This window comes from Uloborus diversus, unplaced genomic scaffold (genome assembly GCF_026930045.1).
Source record: "Uloborus diversus isolate 005 unplaced genomic scaffold, Udiv.v.3.1 scaffold_1347, whole genome shotgun sequence".
In the NCBI taxonomy this organism is placed as follows: Eukaryota; Metazoa; Arthropoda; class Arachnida; order Araneae; family Uloboridae; genus Uloborus; species Uloborus diversus.
The window spans coordinates 32,309-50,094 of NW_026558040.1; the positions used below are offsets into that span (position 1 = coordinate 32,309).

Genomic DNA, 17,786 nt, shown 5'->3' on the forward strand with positions numbered 1-17,786 from the left:
ACTAATGCTGTTTGGTACTTCCTCCAGAAAATGTTACCTCGTGAAAAGTTTAATTTTTTAATTGTTTTCTATGGCAACAGTTTTGATAATTGTTGTGTTCTTTCTTCTTTCTTATTGCAAAAGTGTTGTTGCATCTAATGAAGTAGTGGCTTCGTGCGTTGTTTATTTTGAAGTAGTGGCTTCATATGTATTATTAGAAGTTAATTAGGAGTAGTGGCTCCGACTAATAAAGTGTGTTGATTTAACTTTTATACAGTCCACATTGTGTTTTGCAAGTATATTCATTTCGAACCAGAACGTAACATAGAAATGGTCCTCCAGAGACCGGAGCTTTGAGTAATTAGCCGGTGAGTCATTTAGAATTATTGTTCACTTTATTTCGTCAAACTATGAATGAATTGAAAATAAAATTATTTGTCGCCAAGGCGGCATTAAATCGCCATAATGAAAAAGTAGAGAATGCTGTTGAAAAAGCCGATTTGGTGGAACTCAAGTTATTTGAAACCAAGACAAATCAATTATCGGTAGAGATAAATTCCATTTTTGATGCAATTTATGGAATGTGTAAGGAAACTGAAATCGAGGAATTTATGAATGAAAATTATTTACTGCAAGATATAATTGACGACCTTGCTTTAAAAATTAATCGCGCAAAAGATAGTGTGAGTGTGAAAACCGAAAAACTTGTTCTACAAGAAAATGGCGACAATTTCGCACAAGTTAAATTACCTGTTCTTTCTCTTCCCATTTTTTCGGGGAAAATTGAAGAGTGGCTAACTTTCAAGGATTTATTCACGACTAGTGTTCATGAAAATAAAAGCATTTCAGATGCAATGAAATTGCAATATTTGAAGGCTAGTTGTAAAGATGAAGCGTTAAGAATTATAAATTCTATGCCGATTTCAAATGCAAACTATTCGGTTGCTTGGCAACTACTTGAAGATAGGTTTACTGATAAGCGAGAACTAGTAAATGCACTTATTAGAAAATTGTTTAATTTACAAAGAATTAATGAATCGCCTCAGGCAATTCTTAATTTAATTGATTCAGCTAATGAATTTGTGAGCTCTTTGGCTGTTATAGGTCATAAAATTGAAGAATTTGCTGAAGTTATGGTTGTTTACGCATTAGTTGAAAAATTGGACAAAAATACGAGAAGTTGGTGGGAACGGGAATTAAAAAAAGATGAATTAGGTACCTTGGAGCAATTATTCTCATTTCTTCGTGTACAAGCTCGTACTTTACAGAACAGTAAAAATTCTTTTAACGAAAAGAAAAATTCTAATTGCAAAGTCACATCTTTGTTGACTGAAGCAAAAGTAGATTGTACATTTTGTAAAGGTAATCATGCATTGGTGAAATGTTTTAAATTTAAAAATGTACCTGTTCAGAAAAGAATTAATTTTGTCAAGTTTAATAATCTGTGTTTTTGTTGTCTTTCTTCCTCTCACCTGTTAAAATTCTGTAAATGTCCTCAAAAATGCAAAGAGTGCGGAAAATTGCATAATTCTATACTGCATATTGATAGGGGTGATAAAGGTATGAGTGCAGTGAATTCGGACAATAAACAAATCTCTAGTACCCTCTCTATTGAAGCTGAATCTTTTACTCCAGGAAAAATGTGCAATTCTGATGAAAGTAAAAATAACGCTAGGCTTTCCGGTGACCTTCCTAGCATCTACACAGGTACTACTTCTCTTCAAGTGGAAGAAAGAGTATCTAGAGGTGAAAATAAAGAAGTATTGCTATGTACAGTTCTTATCAAGGCTTTAGATTCTTCTGGGAGGTTTCAGTTATGTCGTGCCTTATTAGACCCTGGTAGTCAAGCTAATTTTATTACTGAAGATTGTGTTAATCGACTTGGATTAGGTAGAAAAAAGGCAAACATAGCGGTGTCATGCCTTGGCGCTACTGCCGCTCGTACTAATGGTCTTGTAGACTTGGAGTTTTCTCCGCATTTCGATTCTAAGCCAAAGCTTAAAAGTTCAGCATTTGTAATGAATAAAATTGTGGGAAATCTACCGCACACATCAATTGATGTTAGAATTCAAGAAGCCTTCAAGGATCTAGTACTCGCAGACCCCTCTTTTCATAAGTCAGCTCGAATTGACATTTTGCTTGGTATAGATATTTTCCTTCAAGTGTTAAAAGGTGAAATTAGCAACGGAGGTGATGGTTATCCCTCAGCAGTTCGTTCTTCTTTTGGCTGGATCATTTCAGGATCTGTCAATTTATTTAGGGATAATGTTCCACTTGTGTTAAATAATATAGATATTGATACTAATGAACTTATTTCTAAGTTTTGGGAGTTGGACTCGGTGCCATCTGTTAGTTTTCTATCAAGTGCTGAGAAGGCTTGTGAGGAACATTTCAAAAATACTCATTCTAGGGCTGAAGATGGAAAATACATAGTAAAATTGCCTTTCCACACCTCTCCAACAGAATTAGGTGAATCTAGACAGCATGCTTTACGCAGGTTGAATGCAGTTGAACGTTCCTTAAGCTCAAACCCGGCAAAATATAAACAGTACCAGGATTTTATGAAGGAATATCTTGAACTGAAACACATGGAACCAGTTCCCGAAACTGATTATGCAAAGAGTGAAGCATATTACATTCCTCATTTTCCAGTTTTGAGAGAGTCTAGTACAACAACGAAATTTAGGGTGGTGTTTGATGCATCGTCCAAATCATCATCAGGATACTCCCTAAATGATCTATTGATGGTGGGCCCACGCTTGCAGTTGGAATTGTATCCCATTCTACTTCGATTCAGAACATTTCCAGTTGCAGTCTGTGCCGATGTGGAGAAAATGTTTCGACAAATAAGGGTACATCCTGAAGACGTAGATTGGCAGAGAATTTTGTGGAGAAGTAATTTAGAAGAACCGGTAAAAGAATACAGATTGCTCACGGTAACGTATGGAACTGCAAGTGCGCCATTTCTCTCCACGAGAACAATACATCAGCTTGCCTTAGACGAGAAGGACAGCTATCCCCTTGCTTCAAACGCTAAATTGAATCATTTTTACGTTGATGACCTTTTAAGTGGTGCGTCATCGGAAGAAGAAGCATCTGAGCTTGTGAAGCAGTTAAAGACTATGATGGCAAAGGGAGGATTTAATCTTCGTAAGTGGAAATCTAATAATACCAACATGATTAAAGAATTCCTAGATGAAGAAGAGGCTGCAAACTTAGAAACTGAAGTTAAGGTTCTTGGTATCCAGTGGTGTCCAAAAGCTGATCATTTTAGTTTTAGCATTGAGTCTGTGAAACAAAAGCTAGAATACTCCAAGAGGGAAATATTGTCTGAGATTTCCCGTGTATTTGATCCTTTGGGATTGCTTTCTCCTTGTGTAGTGTTTATGAAAGTGTTACTTCAAGAATTGTGGAAGTATAAGCTTTCTTGGGATCAAATCATTCCCGAAGAATTAAATAGGAATTGGATATCATTTTGTGAAGAACTGCATCTCCTTGAACAAATGAAAATTCCAAGATTAGTTCTAACTTCTTCGCATGCAGATATAGAGTTGCACGCATATTGTGATGCTTCAGAAAAAGCGTACTGTGCAGCAATTTATGTGAGATGTTTATTACCGAACTCGGATTTTCGTGTGTCTTTGCTTACTGCGAAAACAAGGGTAGCACCGTTGAAAACTCAGTCTCTGCCTCGTTTGGAACTGTGCTCAGCATTGTTGCTAGCTGATTTGTTAGCTGCTGTTTTGAAAAATATTCAAGTTCCAGTTCAGAATACTGTAGCATGGACTGATTCCAAAATAACTCTCGCATGGCTTGCAACTGAACCATATAAATGGCAAGCATTTGTTGCAAACAGAGTGTCTAAAATTCAGACAACCATCCCATCAGTCAAGTGGTTTCACGTCCGTGGAACTGAAAATCCATCGGATCTAGGAACCAGAGGTTTACTTCCGTCTCAATTAATCAGCAATGACATGTGGTTACGAGGTCCAAACTGGTTAAGTCAACCTATGAGTAGTTTCATACCATTAGACGTTACAGAGACATATTCTCTTCCTGAATGTGCTGTAGAAGAGAAGCAAAAAATCATTACGTGCGCATCTAAATTAAAATCTGTTCCTGAATTCGTGGCAAAAATATCTTCGTTTACAAAATTGATACGTGTTTGTGCATGGGTTTTGAGATATTTGAACAATAGCTGTTCCAGTCGTACCAAAATCTCTGGTTGTTTGACATCCAAAGAACTTCATAACTCAGTGCTTTGTGTGGTGCGAACAATTCAAGAAAATGAGTTCACGTCCGAGAGAAAATTGCTAACTAAAGGAATGCCATTACCGCGTAATAGTAAATTGCTTCCTCTAAATGTGTTTCTTGACTCTGACGGCATTCTTCGTGTAGGAGGCAGACTTTCCAAACATCAATCCTTATCGTACGATCAAAAGCATCCCATGCTGTTACCGAAAAATCACAGCTTTACAGAGAAGGTCATAGATTACTATCACACAACTTATATCCATGCTGGACCGCAGCAAACGTTGTCTTTAATAAGACAAAAATTCTGGTTTGTTGATGGTAGATCAGTTGTTAGAAAACAACTTAAGAAATGCTTGAAGTGCTTCAAGTTGAGTTTGAAATCGGTTCCTCAAGTGATGGGAGATCTTCCGGCGTCAAGGATTGAGCAAACTCGTCCTTTTGAAATTGTTGGAATTGATTTTGCTGGACCCTTTTACACAAAATGTGCTCATAAAAGATCAGTTACCAAGTTTAAGTCTTACATTTGTCTTTTCATTTGTTCAGCAACCAAGGCAGTACACCTAGAACTTGTCTCAGAATTATCGACTGCTGCATTTCTAGCAACATTGCGCAGATTTATATCCAGAAGAGGATGTCCAAGTAAAATACTATCAGATAATGGATCAAATTTCAAGGGAACTTCAAGAGTTCTTAAAAGGTTATATCAATTGTGCCGTGAAGCAGAAATGCAAGATTTCAGTTCAATGAAAGGAATAGAATGGTCCTTCATTCCTCCATATACACCTCATTTCGGAGGACTGTGGGAAGCTGCTATTAAAAGTACTAAACAATTGCTAGTGAAAGTGTCCGGTTCTGCGCTTCTCAACTTTGAGGAGTTTTACACGCTCCTTCTTCAAATAGAGGCCTGCCTCAACTCCAGACCTCTTACCGCATTATCATCCGACCCATCTGACCTCAGTGCCCTGACTCCAGCTCATTTTCTTGTTGGGGGTCCCATTCACCAATTTCCTGAGCCAAGTACTTCATCTAGAGCTTCTTCTCTCTCTGAGAGACGGAAGCTCATTCAGAGACTTCGCCTGGATTTCTGGAACCGCTGGTCAAGAGATTATCTTCATACTCTTCAACCTCGCTCCAAGTGGTGGAAGGAGCAGCCAAATTTGAAGGTTGGGGACATTGTTCTAGTTCACAGAGAAAATGCCGCGCCACAGAGTGGACTCTTGGTCGGATTGTTGAACTTTTTCCCGGAACTGATGGAAGCGTCCGAGTAGTGACTGTGTATACTAAATACGGACATTTTAAAAGAGGCATAAATAAGGTTTATTTACTTCCAATTTCAACTTAACTATTTATTTATTTAAATTCTTTGTTGTAGTTTGTAATTTAGTTGTTGCCATTTATTATTTCTAAAAAAAAAAATATTCCATAAAAAAATATATGTTGAAACCTAATGAGATTTCAAGGGGAGCGGTATGTTTGGTACTTCCTCCAGAAAATGTTACCTCGTGAAAAGTTTAATTTTTTAATTGTTTTCTATGGCAACAGTTTTGATAATTGTTTTTCTTTCTTTTTTCTTATTGCAAAAGTGTTGTTGCATCTAATGAAGTAGTGGCTTCGTGCGTTGTTTATTTTGAAGTAGTGGCTTCATATGTATTATTAGAAGTTAATTAGGAGTAGTGGCTCAGACTAATAAAGTGTGTTGATTTAACTTTTATACAGTCCACATTGTGTTTTGCAAGTATATTCATTTCGAACCAGAACGTAACACACGGGACGTGTCTGGTAGTTCGGTAGGTTGTTTTAACTGTGTCTGGTGGGATGTTTGGCCCATACGATTGGTCTGCCAGCTTACAAAATGCTTTGGAATAGTTCCCTCAGTATCATAATATAAAAATTGAGACTTAAAAAATCAGTAAGGTTCGCCACTGGCAGCCATTAGTGCCCACGGGACGTGTCTGGTAGTTTGGTAGGTTGTTTTAACTGTGTCTGGCGGGATGTTTGACCCATACGATTGGTCTGGCAGCTTACAAAATGCTTTGGAATAGTTCCCTCAGTATCATAATATAAAAATTGAGACTCAGAAAATAAGTTAGTTTAGCACTGTTTTTGCGTACATTCAGTACCCCGTACCTGCAAATTGCCCCACGGACCAAGTTAATAAACACGCGTATGTTGAAAGTACATGCTAACTCTATTCTGTCCTACACATTTTGTTACTTAGAAAATAAGTTAGGTCTGGTCAGGTCTGGCGGCCCTGGGCTCTTCGTCTATTGTATGGAAATGATCGGAGATATTATCTCAATGATTTAAAATTTTTAACTGTTGCCATCTTATGTTTGTTAACAAATAAAATATTTGTAATTAATTCAAGCAAGGCTTTTAAAATAACTTTCAATTTTCACTCTGTTTTGCTTTTTCAATAATTCAGACATTGGGATGGTCGTCAAGTTTTTGCATGTTTAATTTTGTTTTTGTTGGGAGTATTGCTTCCTCGTCAAGCATGTTGAGGGATCAGAAAAAAAAAGAGAAATATAGAAGAAAGTTTCGTGATGGCCACAACATACTAGTGTAGCTTTAGTGTTGTTGTTGATTCAGTAAACACTATCATCTGACTCCATATTATTTATTAATCTTACAATGATACACACCAAATCAAACGCGTCTGTTCGATCGCCGAATTGTTTTTGTTCCACTCCTGCTCTCCGCTCGAGTTGAGTTGCTAGCTCGCAGGAATCAGTGACTTCACTTCACTACACACTCCCTCCCTAGAGCAAACGATTAGGAATCATAATCCTTTAAATGAGGGGGGAACCTGACAATCCTTCCGCTGCGTGTGGTATGAGTGCGATTGCTCGGCGGTGAAATTTCCTCTCGAAATGCACCTTGGGTGGGTTGATCCGTGAAATCCCTGTGTCTTTGGTTTCCGAGGGGTTTCTCGTCGTTGTCCTTTACGATAAAGCATGGTTTCAGTCGGTCAATTGAAATTCTTTTGACAGTTCCATTGATTTCAATGTCAAAATACTTTGGTGACCGATGTTTCACAACATAAGGCCCAAGACAAACTGGTTGCAAAGATGAAGTGACGGCATTATTGTAGACGAAAACGTGTGAGCAATTCAAAAGCTGTTTTGAAACGAACACGTTCGTATTACCATGGGTAGTCGCTGCAGAAGGTTTTAGGTTGCGGATAATACTTTGTAGCCTTTGTACAAACTCTGAATGCGTGACATTAGGAATGGTGTCAACAAACTCTCCGGGTAAACGTAGAGGACTTCCGTAAAGGAGCTCGGCCGAAGAGTATCCTATGTCTTCTTTCAGTGCAGAACGCAATCCGAGGAGAACCAAAGGTAAAGCGTCAACCCAAGATTTGCTTTGTTGTAAATGACATCTCAAGCTTGCCTTAATAGTCCTGTGCTGTCGCTCAAGCAGTCCGTTCGATTGTGGGTGGTAGGCTGTGGTTCTGGATTTTTGAAACCCGAAGTATTTGCTCAAAGATGAGAAGATTTGACTTTCGAACTGACGTCCTTGGTCAGACGTAATACGTTGCGGTATTCCAAAGCGTGAAATCCAGGTTGAGATCATGCCTGTTGCAACTGTTTCTGCTGATTGATCTGCCATAGGAACAGCTTCAACCCATCGCGAAAAACGATCAATCATCGTTAGTAAGTATCTAAAACCTTGACATGGTGGCAGGGGTCCAACGATATCAATGTGAACGTGCTGGAAACGTTCGGTAGGAACCTTGAAGTCCATAAGAGCTGATTTGGTATGTCTTTGTACCTTGAATTTTTGGCATTCCACGCATTCCTTGCACCATAACTGACAATCTTTATTGATATTTGGCCATATGAATCTTTTTGTAATTAATTTTCTTGTGCTTCTAATCCCTGTATGAGATAGGTTATGAATAGAAGAAAATAACTGTCGTCGGAAGTTTGGAGGGATGTAGGGTCGATTACTCTTGGTGGAGACATCACAATAAATGGATTCGTCAGTTTCTGGAATGGATATTTTAACCATTCTCAGCCTTGGGTTATTCTTCAAAATTGTTAAATCGTGATCATCTTGAAGTTTTGCAATAGCTGCGTAATCGATTGGAGATAGTGCGGATATTGTATCAATTCTGGAAAGGGTATCAGCAATAATGTTTTCTTCTCCTTTAATGTAGCGAATATCCGTTGAAAATTGAGCAATATAACTCAATTGTCTTGCTTGTCTGGGAGAGGCTTTGTCCAAGTCTTGTCGAAAAGCGTATGTGAGGGGTTCGTGGTCCGTATAGATTTCGAAAGGCCTTCCCTCTAGTAAGTATCTAAAATGCTTAACTGCACTGTAAATGGTCAGAAGTTCACGATCGTACGTGCTGTATTTCCTCTGTGCCGGGGATAGAGTTCTTGAAAAGAAACTAAGAGGTTTTTTTAATCCAGCGATTTCTTGTTGAAGGACGGCTCCGATGCTTATGTCTGAAGCGTCCGTTACCAAACTCAGTTGAGCCTCTGGATCTGGATGTGATAAGAGAGTCACCGAACATAAGGCATCCTTGAGCCTGGAAAACGATTCACGACTTTCGTCAGTCCACTGAAGAGGTTTGGTGCTATTCTTTTTATGGCCAGCAAGTAACTTGGTGAGTGGTTGCTGTATGCCAGCGCATTTAGGAATGAATCTGTGGTAAAAATTTACCATTACCAGGAACCGTCTTAGGCTAGTGGCAGAGCTAGGTTCGGGATAATTTTTAATGACATCGACTTTGGATGTACAAGGCTTCATTCCCTCGGAGCTGATTTCATATCCGAGAAATTGGATGTGTGTTACCCCAAATATAGATTTAGAAAGGTTAATGCGTAGACCATACTCGTTCAGTCGCTCGAAGAGAAGGAACAGATGTTTTTGATGTGTCTCTTCATCCTTCGAAGCAATCAATATGTCATCTAAATAACAGAAAAGAAAGTCTAATCCCTGCAACACAGTGTTTATCCGACGTTGGAAAGTCTGTGCTGCATTGCAAAGGCCATACGGCATGAAGGGGAACTCGAATAGCCCAAAAGGCGTGGTTATGGCGGTCTTTTGGATGTCCGCTTCATGCACCGGTATTTGCTGGTACGCTCGCAGTAAGTCAATGGATGAAAAAATCTTAGCTCCATGCAGTATATAGCTACAATCCGTTAGAAATGGTATCGGATAACGATCTGGAACCGTAACGTTCTTAAGGGCCCTGTAGTCCCCGTAAGGTCTCCAATCACCTGATTTTTTCTGGGTTAGGTGTAGTGGGCTGGCCCAACTGCTCTTGGAAGGGCGGCACAAACTTTGCTGTAGCATGTAGTCAAACTCTTTTCGAGCGGCCTTTAATTTTTCTGCGGAAAGTCTGCGCGCTTTACTATATACCGGTGGTCCCTGTGTGGTGATGAAATGTTCAATATTATGATTTACAATTTTAGTATTTACAATATTAGGTCTTAGCAGATCAGGGAATTTTGAGACTATGTACATATATGGCTGTTGCGTTTCTATTTCGATGATGACTGGTCTTCTCGTTGAAAAAAACGTTCCCTTTGTTGACAGTTTTGTATTTCCATCTATTAGCATTTGATTTTTGCTGTCGATTAAAAGGTTGAAGTTTGCCAGAAAATCTATCCCGATGATTGACTTGTCGACATCGGCTATTATGAACGGCCATACAAAGTCTCGTCTGAGGCCAAGATCGAGTCGTAACAGTTTCTGCCCAAAAGTTTTAATTTTCGAATGGTTTGCTGCAAATAGTTCAAACTTATGTACATTTTTTCTTTCCGTGAGCGTTGGAGGAATTACAGAAATCTCCGCCCCTGAATCTACCAGGAAAAGGGCTGCTGATGCTTTGTCACTAATGAAGAGACGACTCAGCTCCGCCCCTAGGCTCCCTGTCGCCGTGGAAAGCCGGGGTATCAGTTTTCCTGCACGTCGGGGCCCTCACGCCGTAGTTGAAGAGACATACTGCATGGTTGTAAGCATTTATACGCTTTATCACCAAACTTTGAATGGAAGTAGCATATTCCGTGCTGATCGGAGGGCTTTCGGTTTCAGAAAGAACGTCCGTTGAAACGCTTTGTTTCGGAATTTCTTTATCAGTACTCATTTTCAATGCACAAAATAGTCCGGAGGTCACCACTGTAGCTTTAGTGTTGTTGTTGATTCAGTAAACACTATCATCTGACTCCATATTATTTATTAATCTTACAATGATACACACCAAATCAAACGCGTCTGTTCGATCGCCGAATTGTTTTTGTTCCACTCCTGCTCTCCGCTCGAGTTGAGTTGCTAGCTCGCAGGAATCAGTGACTTCACTACACTAGTTTACATTTGTATTTATATACGTTAGAGCTAATAAATCTAGTGAATATGTTAAGAAAATGTGTCGAAGAGTCAGATAGCTTTAGTGAAATTTTTGTGGAGAGTTGAGAGTTAAAGATCAACGACGAAGTTTAACATCATTAGTTAAGAACTGTTAGGAATTACATTTTGGCTGATAAGTGGGTGGTCAAGATAAAAGGTGGGTTCCACATATTCGCTTTGCTGTGCTTCGTGTTTAACGCTTTTGACAGCTCGGACTAAAGCAAGGGCGTATATAAGGAAGGGGCTGAGGGGGCCCGAGCCCCCCTCCGAAATCTGGAAAAATATTGAATAAATGTAGTTATTTTTGGTTTTAGTTGCTCACAAATTTTTTCCAAAATTTTAGCTACAAAAAAAAAGAATAAATATGATAGCGATAATAATAATTACAATACGTTAGATCAGAGATTTCCGAACTGGGTGCCGCACAAGAAGAGGTGAGGGGTGCCGCGAAGTGTCCATGGTAACAATACAGTCGAATCCTGACTTATGCGAGGGATGCGTTCCAAGACTCCTCGCGTAAGTCGAAATTTCGCTCTGTGGAAAAGGGTATATGTAAATTTTTTTATAAGCATACCTAATTATTCTAGACACTTGTTGAAACTACCTCAAACTGTTTTAAACTATTCTTTAATCATACTATACGGTTTCTTACATAAAGAACTGAATTTTTATTTGTATTTTTGAAAAAGCTGTTTTAATTAACATAAAATACTGTTATGATGCACAAAATCACAGTGATCAGCGGGAAAGAGAGACATAAAATAAGCCAGTACGGTACGTACAGTATGTAGTGACAATAAAATGATGTACTATAATAATACTATCTGACCATGGATTGTATGGAAAGACAAACATCCGCCGGAAATGGACGAATCTATTATTTTATAGCGATACCAGCTTTTGATGAAGCTGAGTCTCTTTCAAATGAGCGGAATACCAGCATCAAATTTTTACTTTTCCCCCCTCATTCAGATAGATTCGTCTTATTTGGAAGTTTGAAAATTCCATACAATCCGTGATTGGACAGTACTGTGCAGTAGTTCGCTTCGACGCATTTTTTAGTTGTTCAAGCACACCGAGAACCTTTAGCTTTTTTTAATTGTAAGAAAATTTCTCTTTTTCTTTCTGTCTTCACAAACTTTAGATGGAACATTGCTCATAGGTATCATTACACAGGGTGTTTCAAAATCAATAGCGGGGTTTTAACATGTTATAATATTTATTACACCAAACTTACAGTCACAAGAGATATATCAAATGAAAGAGAAACTCAAACAGTTTTGTTTGTTGGCATCAGTGTGCATGCGCGTGGAATGTTTCTGCTGCAATCTGCTAGAAAGCGCTTGTAGCAAAGATGGCGACTAAAGAACAGAAAGCGTCTTGTGTTTTACAGAAAACTTCATCTTTCAGCAAGATGGTGCGCCGCGTCACTGACATAATGAGGTACACGATTGGCTTAACCTAACTGTACTCAACCGCTGGATTGGCCGTGAGGGGCCTAATGACAGGGCTTGTTTCCCATGGCCTCCACTGTCACCCGACCTAACGCCGCGTGATTTCTATCTTTGGGGGTTTATTAAAGACCGTGTGTATGTGCCTCCACCGCCAGCCGACCTTCCCGAATTAAGGAACAGGATTGAAACAGCTGTTGCAGCAATTATTAATGAGACACTCATCAAAGTTTGGGAAGAACTCGCATATCGTCTTGACGTGTGCCGAGTGACGAATGGTGCTCACATTGAACACTTGTAGGCTATTGTGTAAAACTGTTTGAGTTTCTCTTTCATTTGATACATCACTTGTGACTGTAAGTTTGGTGTAACAAATATTATAACATGTTAAAACCCCGCTATTAATTTTGAAACACTCTGTATTTCATCAGTTTTCGCATTTAGAATGAAAAACATATGGTAAAATAGGAAATGCGCAGTAGTTATTTGTATACAAAACAAAGAAGTACTGTGAGGGAATTTCAGCTGCCAGTGATGCTAAAGGGATGAAAGTCCTTTTACGTAAAAAATATTTTCAGTAGCCAATAGCAAAGCTGATACTTTCACAATGCAAATTCTTTCTGAACATTTTCTTGTTGCCGGGGAGGAATTCGCGTTAGGTCTAAAATTATTTACTGATGAAAAAATCCTGTTGTAGCCATTTTGCATAAGTCGAATCGTGTTGCAACGGGAGTCGACTGTAATATGTATTTAAAACTTTACGAGGAAGCCATGATAAAATTATAATTCTTCAAAGGTTGTGCAAATCGTTAAACTTTGGGAACAATGCGTTAGAAGGCACCAGGCAATGGGGTTCAGAAGGGGTCAGGAGATCCGTACCCCTTACTCAAGAAAATTTCGTGTCTTGGGAGAGCGAAGTTGTTTCAACAAAAAGAAAAACAAATAAAATTAGGAAAAAAACCTCAATTATTTCAAAAACAAATTTTTAAATTAAAAATCAGATTATTGCTTAGCAAATTAAGTTCCCCTCTCTTTCTTTCACCCCTCCCTCTTTTTTTCTTCCTAGTCAGTCCAAAAAGAAGGGTCTTCAAAATGTTTCTCTTTTTCACTTTCGTCCCCTGCAAGAAATTTACAATAAGCTTTAGTTGTTCGGTTGGAGTAAAAATCGAAATTGATGTCCTAAAAATGCATTTATTTAGCTGCTTTTCGGACATCAACTTCAAAACACTACAGGAGGGGGTTCCTGAACCAACACCCTTTCTAGGACTCGACCGATGCATCGGCTTGGCCGATGCATCGGCGCCGATGGTTCAACAATTTAGCCATCGGCATCGGCATCGGCGACCGATGCTAACTTGCAGGAAACATCGGCCCATCAGCCTTAAAAACATCGAAAAGCCGATGGAATTGGTCGATGTTTTCGAAAAAAAAAAGGATCTTTGCTGTTTTACTTTTAATGCAAAGTAAAGGAAGTTATAGTTTTCATATAAAATTGTTTACTTAAATTTTAGTATGAATTTCTATTTTAGTCATCCCTGAAAGAGTTTTTAATACTGCATTCATGTACCAAACAAGTTATTTATTGCGTTGTTTTTTTGCGGCTGGATGTACGTATGTATCTCTCAGAAGTCATAATTCAAAAATGGTAAGCTGTAGAAGTTAAAATTTCGCATGGTGGGTGTGCGTACGTTCCAGTTGTGCACTTCCCTTTTTGTTTTCAATCGGGTGTTCTAAAAAGCCTATTTACTCATTTTTTGTGGTTATTAATTACTTATTTCAATGCAAAACTAATATAGCGTCTCAGACTGGGCGATCATTTGGTGATATATTGCTGGATTGGAGACCAACTTGGAAACAAATGTGAGATGGCGAAACTGTTTTTGTGTCATTTTGTTAGATTCCCGTTAAACCGACGGTAATTTTTAATTTTTCGATATTTGTAAAATGAATCACAGTAATGCAGTTATTTTCTGTATCGCTTAAGCGGGGTTACAAGTTAGGGGCCCGTCGAAATACGTTTTGGGGCCCTATTTCTCTATCATGAAAGTTGAAAAACATTTATCATAAGCATTTTTGTAACTCCTACGGTGCCCCTATGGTTATGGGGCCTCTCGCGCAATTGCGACATTTGCTATATTTTAAATCCGCCACCGCACACCAAAACAAACTCGGGTGCAAGTTTTAAAAGGGTTTTTCTGCTCATTGTTTGTGATTATTTTGAACTCAATTTTTTGCGAGTATTTTTTGTATTTCCGAAAACACTTGCGAGCCTCCTCCCCTTCCTTCTGTTTCAGAAATTAAGGGTATAGTTGTAATTCCGAATTGTTTAAAACTAACACCATTCATAAAATTAGAGTTTTTTTTTTTTTTCAAACTTTATCTATTGTTTAGGAAAAGTTTAGAAGATTAATGTAAGAAATTGATTAAAGACGTTTTGAATAGTGACATAATTCGGAAATCAAAGACTCTTCTGAATTTTTTCTTCGGAAGTGTTGTAGTAGGTTCAGAAACCCTTCCGACGCGTTGGTGGTATCGGTTCTGTACTAAAAAAAATGTGGCCAAAGTTTGTGTGTAGGGTCGACGTTTAATGTTGCGAGTTTCTCCAAAATCAGAGGGTGACTCCCCCCCCCCCCTTCCTCGTCGTTTCAAGCATTTCCTAAATATTTAGCGAGCATTTATTTTGCTCAAGAAATGTCATATTCTTAATACTATGTTATCGAAAAGTTTCAACTATTTTATATTATGCAATTTTTTAAATTTCAGAAAATTATTGTTAAATAGAAAATTTTAATTAGAACCTTTTTATAGGGCTTCATAAAAGACTAAACAAATTGTTCAATATTATGTGTGCAAACATATCAGATCAAGTAGTATATGTATTCAGTTATTATTAAATTGGCATAAATATCGAGTTTGTTTATTGCAGCTGCGTATTAAGAACCTCGATTTTCCATGGATATTTCTTTTTTCAGCAAAAAAATTATGTCCCTGTTATAGCTTTTATGAAAAATTCAAACTTTTCTACTCATAAATTTTAAATAAGTATAAAATATTCCTATAATGATTTAATATTGTAATTTACCTATTACCCTTTTTCTTTAATTTGGTGACTAAAAAATGTCTACGTGCAATCTTTCCACTTTAATTGCGTAATTTGTTGACGATTTCATTTTATTTATTTATTTTTTGAATGATTAAACAACATAATTTAAATTTTTAAACTATGTATAGTGTACCTAAATCCATACATTATTACATTATTACGGAAATCTTAGTTATGCGTTCAATTTAAAAAAATAAATCAAGTGGTTATCTTTCCTTCTTTCTTTCTTTTTGCTATTGTTTTCTTTCTCTTTCAACATACAGCAGTCAAAAAAGGAGAAGCAAAACTACACCCTATACAGATTGTACGTAGTACGATCCAAAAGTTTGGGGACGAGATGTATAAAACCTTACCCAGAATAGTTCACATTACCTAAGCACATCCACCGTCAAAGGGTCACCTTGAGTAAAGCCCTGTATTCGTCTAGAGACGGATCGAGGGCTTTAACCTTGAGGGACTATGTACTTCTGCCAATGTTCATATAACTTTTGAAAACACTACTGGAAGCCATTTTAATGTTTTCTTTTTTTGCTGGGAACAGGTAAAAGTCACACGGAGCTAAGTCCGACGAAACGCTATGTTATTTGTTTGTTATATCAAATTACTGACCAATCGAACCGTGCATTCTCAACATGAAAATCGCCTTCTTCCCCACGATGAACTTAAAGCAGCAGCGCAAAAGGCCTTACAGGAGGTTGCGAAAAATGACTGAAAGGAGTACTTCTAAAAGCTTTACGAACATTGGCAGAAGTGCATAGTCGTTCAAGGTGACTATTTTGTAGATAGATGTGCTTCGGTAATGTGAACTATTCAGGTTAAGGTTTTATACAGCTAGTCCTCGAACTTTTAGATCATACTACGTAAGTATGAGGTTTCAACCTACTATTTCATAATGTTTTTAAGGGACGCAAGTTTATACGCATGTAGAAATCACAAGAGGATATTTCGGTCATCTATATGTTCTTAGGTACATATACATGTACAGATATACATGTACACATGTGCCGAAAAAACTTGTGAAGTTTAAATTGGGTGATCGTAAAATAAAAATTTCGGTCGAAATCTGATTTTCCTTTTGTGATTAAAATTCCCTATTCGTAGAAAGGAAGTAAAGTGAAATAAATAAATGATCCTTTAAATCCCTGACAATCTTAACAATTTATATCTGTTAGATTATTTTTTTTTGCCATCGGCCAACGGCATCGGCCATCGGCCATCGGCAATCGGCCATTTGGAGAAAAATAATCGGCCATCGGCCAGCTTTGAACAATCGGCCAACAATCGGCATCGGCCCATCGGCCAAAAAATGCCATCGGTCGAGCCCTAACCCTTTCACTAAGGTTACTACCAAAAAATAGTCCGCAATTGTGCTTTTAAGGTTTCAATTTTGAAAAGGAGGAAGATAGATCCGTAAAACCACTCTTTAACTCTAAACTTCTCCAAAGATAACCTGAAATTGCGTGTTACCCTTTTCAAGGGGAAGATTCTCGAAATCCTTGCTTTCCAAAGCTTGCCTAATGTTGGGAGAAAAAACTGAATTGCTTTTGAAAAGAACCTTAAAAAAAAAATCATAAGTTGCTGACTATTAATCAAGTAATTACGTCCAACACCTCCTATTTCTTTTATCCCCCACCTCCCCCCCTTTTTTTTTGTTTTTCCTTGTCGGTCTAAAAATAAAAAAGTCCTCAATGAGAAAGTCTTTACAGACCCCCTCTCCCACCCCCCTAAAACCAGCAAAGAGCGTTTGAAACCTCGTTTTCAGAGCTTCAGTGTTGAAAAATTTCAGGGTGACAATTACCAAACGCCTTGCCTTATGAAAGCATAGAAAATCGTTTAAGATTGCTTTTATGGAGCTTCAATTTTGAAAAATGGCCGAACCCCTAACGTTACCAAATATGGTCCACAATCACGCTTTTAAGATTTCAATTTCGAAACACTTTCGGACGAGGTTCCGACTGCTCCCTTATGAAATCTGAAATTAAAAAAACTACAATATCAAAAAATTTAATGTGGAGAGCGTTTAAATCCCTCCACTTAATATCACTGAATATTGCTTTAAACTTCGTTTTTTAGAACTTCAGTTTTAAAACAGTTATCAGGGAGAGCCCCAGAACTGTCATGAACGTAACATCATCGAAGTTAATCTGAAATTGCGTTTTTAGAACTTCGATTTCGAAAAATTTCCGCAGAAGACTCTCCGATTCTTTCCTCCCTGTAGCATCACCAGAGACAGTCTAAAACTGCGTTCTTTGGACAACGATTCCAAGAAAGATTTCCAACGATTTCCAGGGGGTGAGCCCCCGAACCCCTCCCCCCCCCCCATCAGAAATTTTGATGGAGGGGGGAGCAAGATTTTTTAAAGAATGCCTTCTTAAGACAATTTTTTGGTTGCATCATTGGGTGACAGCTCCTTGTCTAATCTCGAAAAGGATGGGAAGATCAGCGCACTGTTGTTCCCCCTCAAAAAATTGAAATTACAAAAAAGGGGGGGGGGAGAAGCTAATCTTGGTTATATGGGCCCCCTCCAAAATAAAAACATATATACGCCACTGGACTAAAGGATCTTGTCATATGAGCTTTGCCGTACTTACGGTGTGGCGTGAGCCATAAGATCATTCATCCGACTGTTACTTCTG

General features: G+C 38.2%; 1 protein-coding gene across 1 annotated transcript; it reads left to right on the plus strand.

The window, feature by feature from the left end:
* The first annotated feature begins 1,541 nt into the window (after positions 1-1,541).
* On the plus strand, positions 1,542-5,501 carry LOC129232736 (uncharacterized). The gene is made up of 2 exons (XM_054866847.1): positions 1,542-4,041; positions 4,777-5,501. The coding sequence occupies exons 1-2, from the start codon at positions 1,542-1,544 to the stop codon at positions 5,499-5,501; spliced, it is 3,225 nt and encodes a 1,074-aa protein (XP_054722822.1).
* The last annotated feature ends 12,285 nt before the right edge of the window (positions 5,502-17,786 follow it).